Raw genomic sequence first — 8838 nt, forward strand, 5'->3', positions numbered from 1 at the left:
TCAGTGGCTAAGAGCACTGGCTGTTCTTGCAAAGGTCCCAGGTTTGGTTTCCAGCACCCACATGGCAGCTAACAACTGTACTTAACTCCAGTTCCAGGGGATCTGACAGCTTCTTCTGATCTCCACGGGCATTGCACAACATGGATGCACTTACCTACATACAGACAATACATGCATACACATAAAATTAAAATTAAAATTTTTAATTTTTTAAAAACGTGAAACAGTCCGACACAACATTAGAATGGAAATAGTGTCATTTTACTCTCCATATTGTCCTTGGTCCTTAGAATGACACTTAGGGAATAGAAGACACTCAGAAATTTACTTAAAGAGTCAAAGGAACAAATAGCTTTCAAAGGTATTTTTATAAAGTATGATTATCTTCATTTTTATTAACGAGGTTAGAGAGGTTCAATAATTTTGATGAAATTCCTGAACCTCATAATAGGAAGAATTATGATTCAGATTCAGTTTTATTCTACTTTAAATCATACTAATTTTCTCTTGTGCAATTGGTTAAAAAAATCCATATTGCTATAGGAGGTGCCAGGTTAATAATTATTTCTCCATTAGAGAAATAATTTAAAAATAAGCTTGTTTATATTTAAGATGCAGTTACCATGGATCTATAAAATATAATGAATGCCTAAACTTTTATATTAAAAAATCATTTGCTTTAAAATACTGCAAAAGTACGTGGGGAGCTATATTAAACAGCATTAGTAACTGTCTTTTTTTTTAATTGTTAAAAGGTTTTTTAAGTGAGACTGTGAAAGTAACATAATAAAACAGCATTTCAGGAAAACTTCTAGTTTTTGCAGGTGAACACTGAAAATATCATAGATTTCAAAAAAGTACAAGAAATTATTCACTGAGGTAATATTTATAAAGGACAAGATACAACATGAGGTAGTAGAAAGAAGCCAGTGTTAACTTTTGTCCCTCTCTCCATCAGGTTAGCAAAAGTCACCTGTTTAAAAGTGACTCATTATGAACACTATGTTATTTCAACATTTAGAAAATATCTTCCTTGTACTTAAATAAAGAAACACACAGACATGGTAGTACATGACTCTAGTCCCAGCACTCTGAAGGTAGAGACAGGATTGCAAGTTCAAAGACTGCCAGGCTACGTAATGAGTTCCAGGCCACTCTGTGCTAGGAAGTGAAAGCCTATCAAGACAAAAGAAAGGAAGGGAGGGGAGGGGAGGGGAGAGGAAGAGGAAGAAAATTAGTTCAAATGTCCTCTTTAAAATGCAGTGTTATTTATTTATTACTTATTACAAATATTCTTATGTAAGGTATTAACTTTTCTATTCAGAGGCCTTAAAACCCTTGCTACACAGATGAATGGAGGTCATAATCATAAAATTCAGTAGGTAGGCATTGCCTTGACAGTAGTATTAATCTGAAAGTCATATAATATATGAAAAAAAAAAACACTTAAATCTTCAGGAATCTTTTTTGTCTACCCATTACTTTACTGTATGTAGCAAGTGTTAGGGAAAGAATAGGTAAGATTGAACAAGAAAATTTTGTTACCCCAATTCTGGAATTGTTTTTTCCACTTTAAAAATAAATAGTTTGGAGGGATGGAGAGATGGCTCAGCAGTTAAAAGCACTGGCTGCTCTTGCAGGGGACCCAGATTCAGTTCCCAGCACCCACATGGCGCTAACAACCACATGTAACTCCAGTTCCAGGGGATCCAGTACCCTCTCTTCCTACCTCCATGGGACATTGCGTGGCACAGGTGCACTTACATACATGCAGGTAATACACACATACACATAAAATAAAGATAATAAATAAAATAATTAATTAATAAATAAATAGTTTTAAGAGCTGGAAAGATGGCTCAGTGAGTAAAACTGCTTACCAAGCAAGCATGAGGACCTGAGCTCAAATCCCCAGAAACCTCATAATAATTGAACATATAGCATGAGTGTTTGTAATTCCAGGGCTTCTATGGGGAAATGGGAGGTGGAGGCAGAAAAATCCCCAGAAGCTCATGGGCCTGCTAGTCCATCATGCGCAGCAGGAAAGCAGCAGACAGACCCTGTCTTAAACAAGGTAGGAGGCAAGACTGTTCTCTGATGTACACACGTGCAGCATGGCACATGTGTGCCCACACTCACACACTCAAAAGAAATTCTTTAATGGCTTTGCCTGACATAGTGGTGGATATTTGTAACCCAGGACTTGGAAGGCAGAGGGAGGAGAACCGCCTCAAGGTCAGGCCCAGTCTGGTCTACAAAGCAGGTCCCAGGCCAGTCAGGGCTACACAGTGAGATCCTGTCTCAAACAATTTAATAAATACATACTCTCCTCTCTCAGAAATAAAAATAAGTGGCTGGAAAGATGGCTCAATGGTTAAGAGCATTGACTGCTCTTACAGAGGACTGGGTTCAATTCCCAGCACCCGCATAGCAGCTAACAACCATCCATAATTCCAATTCCAGGGGATCCAATACCTTCTTCTGACTTCTGCAAGCATTGCAAAGCACAGGTGTGCTTACACACATGCAGGCAATACACTCATACACATAAAAATAAAAATTAAAGCATTAAAAAAGGATTCTTTAAAAAAATAAATAAGTAGCCAAGACTGGGGCTGTAACTCAGTGGTAGAGCACTTGCCCAGCATGACAAGTACCTGGTTCCAGCCCTGTGAAAATAAATGAGTAAATAAATAAATACCAGTGGAAAATATGACATAGTACTGCCTATTTATTCCAGTTAATATTTCCCAATCCATTGATTTTTTTAATAAATAAGAAAATGTTAGGAAGTCATTAACATTGCTGCAGAAAATTGGACAAGTCTAGATATGCAAAGTTAATATGTCTATGAATGTGCACACATTATTGCAAATACATGCACAGAAAAGCATATGACATAACAGGAAGACCATCTCCAGTGATTTCAAGAAGGGGCACAGTAAGCCAGGCATGCTAGCACACACCTTTAATTCCAGCAGTTGGGAGGCAGAGACAGATGGATCTCTGTGAGATGGAAGTCAGCCTGGTCTACATAGCAAGTTCCAGGCCAGCTAGGGCTACATAGTGAGACGCTGTTCCACAAAAAGCCATAAAAGAGCACAAATAGATCCACTTCTGCTGATGCTTGGGATTTATGGATACCAAAAATCAGACCAGTAGTAAAAAGATCATTGATCTCATCTTGGAAATCAGAAGTACACTTCACTTTCCTGAATACTTATCATGTAATTTGAATGAAGTCTTAGAATCTCAATACTGAGTTCTTGTCCCTTTAAGTCCATACTGATGTTTATTCTTGGCTCTGTTCCATCTCACAGCTGCTGATGGCCCAGGAGATCGTTTCATCATTGGGGAGTCCCAAGCTGGTGAACAGGTGAGATTAATAGGCCTGAAATGCACTGAAGATTTCAACTTCAGAATCTGGGCATCTAATGCTAAGCTTTTCCTATCCTATGTGAAAGTCTTAGAGAAGGATTAGGCAGAAGACTGTCAAAGAGATAAAAGAATGGTTCTTAGCAGAAATTCCCCCCTCCAAAAAAAATTACATAAAGAGCCTAGACTTACTAATATTTGTGTAATGCTGTTGATATATCCCTTGTAGACATGCCTCATAGACATTTTCCAGTCTTATAATTGAGTGGGGTTTTTTTTCTTCCTACAAATAATTATTTTTCTAGCTTGAACTGCATGTATCTTTCAGTGCTTGGATTTTTTAATAAGGAAGCTAGGGTCATTACCATGACATAATCGTTCTCCTACACATTACCTTAGCACCTGTGTATTATCAGTACTTATAAAAGTACATAATAAACCAAGGAAGCAAAGAAGACATGGGAATAGGTTTTACCAAAACTGCCACCTTTAAAAATCATTTATTGCTCTTTTATTTTCATGTATTGCTTACAATAAAAAACATGAAAGCTTGATTTTGCATATGTGTATATGTATGATGTGTGAATGTAGGTGTACACATTTCATGGCACATATGTGAGTCAGAAGACAGCCTCAGGTGTCAGTCTTCACCACCCACATTGCTTAAAACAAGGGCCTCTTTGTTATTTACTACTGTATGTGCAAGGCCAGCCAGCCTTAGAACTTCTGAGGATCCTGTTTCTGCCTCCCATCTCACCATAGGAGCACTGAGATTATGTACACATACTACTGTGCTTGTAGTTACATGGGTTCTGTAGTTACATGGGGATTTGAATACAGGTCCTCATACTTGATTATTGAGCACGTTACCCAATAAGCATCTCCTTAACTCTTGATTCTTTTTTACTTTATTTGACTGTTTAACACTATTTCTATCATCAGTGGTCATGGAAACTATCCATTTTTATAACAAGGCCACAAAATAACAAGTATTCAAGTACTCTCTGATCTTTGAATCTACCCAGCATCTTTTATATCAATCACATTAACATGTGTACCAGGTGATAGATTCTGGGATATAAATTATATTAAGACTAATTTCTTCTCTTATGGAGTTTTGTAGAGGAAACAGTATAAACAACTGCATATCATACCATATATTAGATGTTAAGCTAATGGTATCCATCAAATGCTATGGAGCACAAAAGAGAAGTTAAACATTTCAGCCTGAGAGGTTTAGGGGACTAACATTGGAACTGGGACTTGGAGAGAGCTGCAAAGGCAGAAAAGGGAATAGTTCATCTAGGTAGAAAACAGTATAAGTCAAAAACCCAAAAGTGCCCAGCATAGTGGTTTATGCCTATAATCCCAGCACTCTGGAAACAGAATCAGGATTGCTACAAGCTCAAGGCCAACCTGGGCTACATCACAAGTTCCAGGCCAGCCAGAACTACATATATAGTGAAACCCTGCCTTAAAACAACAAAAAAGGCAATGGATGGGCATCTAGGTTGTTTCCATTTCCTAGATATTGTGAATCGGGCAGCATTGAGCATGGATGAATACTTATCTCTGTAGTAGGATATAGAGTCCTTTGGCTACATGTCCAAGAGTGGTATGACTGGATCATATGGGAGATCTATTCTTAGCTTTTTGAGGAAGCTCCACACTGATTTGCATAATAGCTGCATCAGTTTACATTCCCACAAACAGTAAATAAGTGTTCCCTTTCCCTCACATCCTTGCCAGTATTTGTCATTCTGTGTTTTGTGGATCTTAGTCACTCTGACCAGGGTAAATTCCAAAGTAGTTTGAATTTGTATTTCCCTGATGGCTAAAGATGTTGAACATAGGGCCCCTTTCTGCTGGCACCTACCACACGATTGGCTGCAACAAGGTGAAGCTTGGTATGTCTTTCCCAGACACCAGCTTTCAGAAACTCATTGAAGTGGACAATGAATGCAAACTTTATACTTTCTATGAGAAGTGCATGGCCACAGAAGTTGCTGCTGATGCCCTGGGTGAATAGTGGAAGGGTAATGTGGTCAGAATCAGTGGTAGAAACAACAAACAAGGCTTTCCCATGAAACAGAGTGTCTTGACCCATGGCAGAGTGTGCCTGCTGCTGAGAAAGGGACATTCTTGTTTTAGACAGAGGAGGACTGGAAAGAGAAAGTGCAAGTCTGTTCATGGGTACCAATCTGAGTGTTCTCAACTTGGTTATTGTAAAAAATGGAGAGTAGGCTATTCCTGGACTGACAGATATTACTGTACCACAGCAGTTGGGGCCCAAAAGAGCTAACAAAATGCACAAACTTTTCAATCTCTCTAAAGAAAATGATGTTTGCCAATATGTTGTCAGAAAGGTCTTGAACAAAGAAGGTAAGAAGCCCAGGAATAAAGCACCCAAGATTCAGTGTCTTGCTACACCATGTGTCCTACAACACAACCATCATATTGCTCTGAAAAAACAATGCATCAAGAAAAATAAAGAGTAGGCTGCAGAATATGTTGAATTGTTGGCCAAGAGAATGAAGGAAGTCAAAAAGAACACAGAACAGATTGCAGGCTATCCTCACTGAGAGCTTCTACTACCAAATCTGAGTCTAGTCAAAAATAATCTTTAAAAGTAACAAATAAATATAATCAAACCTTGAAAAAAAAAAAAGATGTTGAGCTGGGCCTGGTGTCTTAGACCTGTTATCCCAGCACTTGGGAGGCAGAGGCAGGCAAATCTCTGTGAGTTCAAGTCCAGTCTGGTCTCCATAGTGAGTTCCAGGCCAGCTGGGGCTACAGGGAGACCTTGTCTCAAAAAGACCAAAAAAAAAAGTGAACATTTTTTAATATCTCTCAGCCAGTTGTATTTCATCATGTGAGAACTCTGTTTAGCTTCTTGTCCCAATTTTAATTCCTCCCAAGGCTCTATGGAAGAGAAGGTGGGAAGATTGTAAGAGCCAGAAGTGGTAGATGAATACAAGGAAACTGTTGTCTGGACACCACAGGATAGTTGCACATATGAATCTACAGCACTTATGACAGCATGCATAAGACCTATGCAATCCCAAGCCAGACAGGGGCCCAGCATAGGTGGAGGATGTGGACAGAAAGTCCCAGCCCTGACCAAGGACCTATTAGCATTTGATGGATGATGAGTCAGTTTTCTGTACTGATGTGAAGCCTAGTTGATTGACCAGACTTCATGGGATAGAACCACACCTAAGAACACTTAGGAAACACAAATTAGACTCAACAGTCCTTTAAGAAAAACATAAAAACAAATAGTAATAGATGACAAGAGTTGAGGGGAGGTAGAAAGGTGGGAGTGGAGAGGGTGGAAGCGGTCTGAATATGATTAACCTCCCATGCTCATGGATTAGAAGAATTAATATTGTGAAAATGACCATCCTATCAAAAGCCATTTATAGATTCAATGCAATACCAATCAAAATCCCCATGACATTTTTCACAGAATTGGAAAAAACCATCCTAAGATTCATATGGAAGCACAAAAGACCTCAGATAGCCAAAGCAACCCTGAGCACTAAGAGCAATACTGGTGAGATTACTACTCCAGATTTTTAACTATATTACAGAGCTATAGTCATAAAAACAACATGGTATATGCACAAAAATAGACCCATAGATCAATGGAACAAAATTTAAGACCCAAATATGAGTACATGCAATTTCAGCCACCTGATATTTAACAAAGGGGCCAAGAACATCCACTGGAAGAAAGACAGCATTTTCAGCAAATGGTGCTGGCAAAACTAGGTCTCCACCTATAGAAGAATGAAACTAAACCCCTATCTTTAACCTTGCACAAAAGTCAACTCCAAATGGATCAAAGACCTCAATGTGAAGCCTGAAACTCTGAAACTGTTAGAAGAAAACATTGGCAATAACCTACAAGATAAAGGTGTGGGAAAGAATTTTCTAAACCAGACATTAATTGCTCAGGAAATAAGGTCAAGAATCAACAAATGGAACCTCATTAAACTAAAAAGCTTCTGTACATCAAAAAAAGCAACCAAGGAAGTTAAGAGAAAAACCCACAGAGTGGGAGAAAATCTTCACCAGCAATAAATCTGACAGAGGTTTAACATCCAGAATATATAAAGAACTCAAAAAAGCAAGAATCAAGAAAGAAAGTAACCCAATTAAAAGATGGGCTAAGGAGCTGAATGGGGTGTTCTCAAAAGAAGAAATAAAGCTGGCTAAGAAGCATTTTAAAAGGTGTTCAACATCATTAGTAATTAGGGAAATGCAAATGAAAACCACTTTAAGATTTCATCTTACCCCAGTCAGACTGTGAAGATCAAGAGAACAAATGACACCAAATGTTGGAGAGGATGTGAGGAAAGGGGAACACTCATCCACTGCTGGTGGGGCTGCAAACTTGTTCAACCCCTAGGGAAAGCAGTGTGGAGAACTCTTAAAAAACTACAAATGAACCTACCATTTGACCCGGTTATACCACTCCTTGGCATATCCCCAAAGAACTTATCCTATTGCAGAGACACTTATACATCCATGTGTGTTGCTGCTCTTTTCACAATAGCTAAGAGATGGAAGCAACCTAAGTGTCCCTCGGTTGATGAGTGGATAATGAAAATGTGGTTCATATATACGATGGAGTTTTACTCAGCAGTAAAGAAAGATGAAATCATGAAATTTGCAGATAAATGGATGGAACTAGAAACTGTTATACTAAGTGAAGTAACACAGATTCAGAAAAACAAACAACATATGTTCTCCCTCATATGTGGATCCTAGCACCAAATCCTTATAAGTGAATATGTATCCAGACATAATTACAGGAACCAGGATAATGAAAAGAAATGAGGGGGGTAAAGGAAAAGAAAGAACCTGAGAGAGAAGAACAGTAGGAAACAGGTGTTACTAAGGGAGATATAGGTTAAAATGGGGTTATTTAAATGGGAGGGGGAGGGAGGTTATACAAGGAACCTTGGAGATAAAGAGAAAGAAGGAGCTCAAGAGAGGTGGGACCATAGGAGAAGGATATTATCAAGGGAGAAATGGGAAAAATGGGGGCACTTTAAATGGGGAAACCATGGTGGAAGGGTTAGACAGAGATAAATGATGCCTAGCTAGTTTAAAAAAAAAAAAACAGAGGGTACCATATTACTTCAACAACCTACTGAGAAATTATAGATACAACTAGTTCAAGGAACAAAATAAATGTCTAGTCAAGGTTTATCTGAGAACATTTGGTTTTTCCCCAAGTTTTATCTACATAGCACATGGTAATCAAAAGTACCAGACTGGTGAAACCAACCCTATTGGATGTTTAATAGCCATACTTTGAGGCCTATACTAATCTGGTCAGAGGGATTTAAAGGACAGTTTTTGCTCCTTGCCATCCAAGATGGATTAAGTTCCAGGGGACTATGGAGCAGCTCTCAAAATGTCTTGTAACTGTGGTGAGTCACCTGTCCTCTT

General features: G+C 38.6%; 1 protein-coding gene and 1 pseudogene across 3 annotated transcripts in view; both read left to right on the plus strand.

Moving 5' to 3' along the window:
- Positions 1 to 8838, plus strand: part of Gphn (gephyrin) — a 578173-nt gene that overhangs the window by 488481 nt on the left and 80854 nt on the right. For all 3 annotated transcript variants that reach the window (XM_008852141.3, XM_008852142.2, XM_008852140.2), the window contains one exon: positions 3321 to 3376. In XM_008852141.3, coding sequence (XP_008850363.1) covers positions 3321 to 3376 — 56 coding nt within the window. The remainder of the gene's footprint in view (positions 1 to 3320; positions 3377 to 8838) is intronic.
- On the plus strand, positions 5216 to 5995 carry LOC103749306 (annotated as a pseudogene).

The sequence above is a fragment of the Nannospalax galili genome, unplaced genomic scaffold, assembly GCF_000622305.1.
Source record: "Nannospalax galili isolate Female #2095 unplaced genomic scaffold, S.galili_v1.0 scaffold285, whole genome shotgun sequence".
Classification (NCBI taxonomy): Eukaryota; Metazoa; Chordata; class Mammalia; order Rodentia; family Spalacidae; genus Nannospalax; species Nannospalax galili.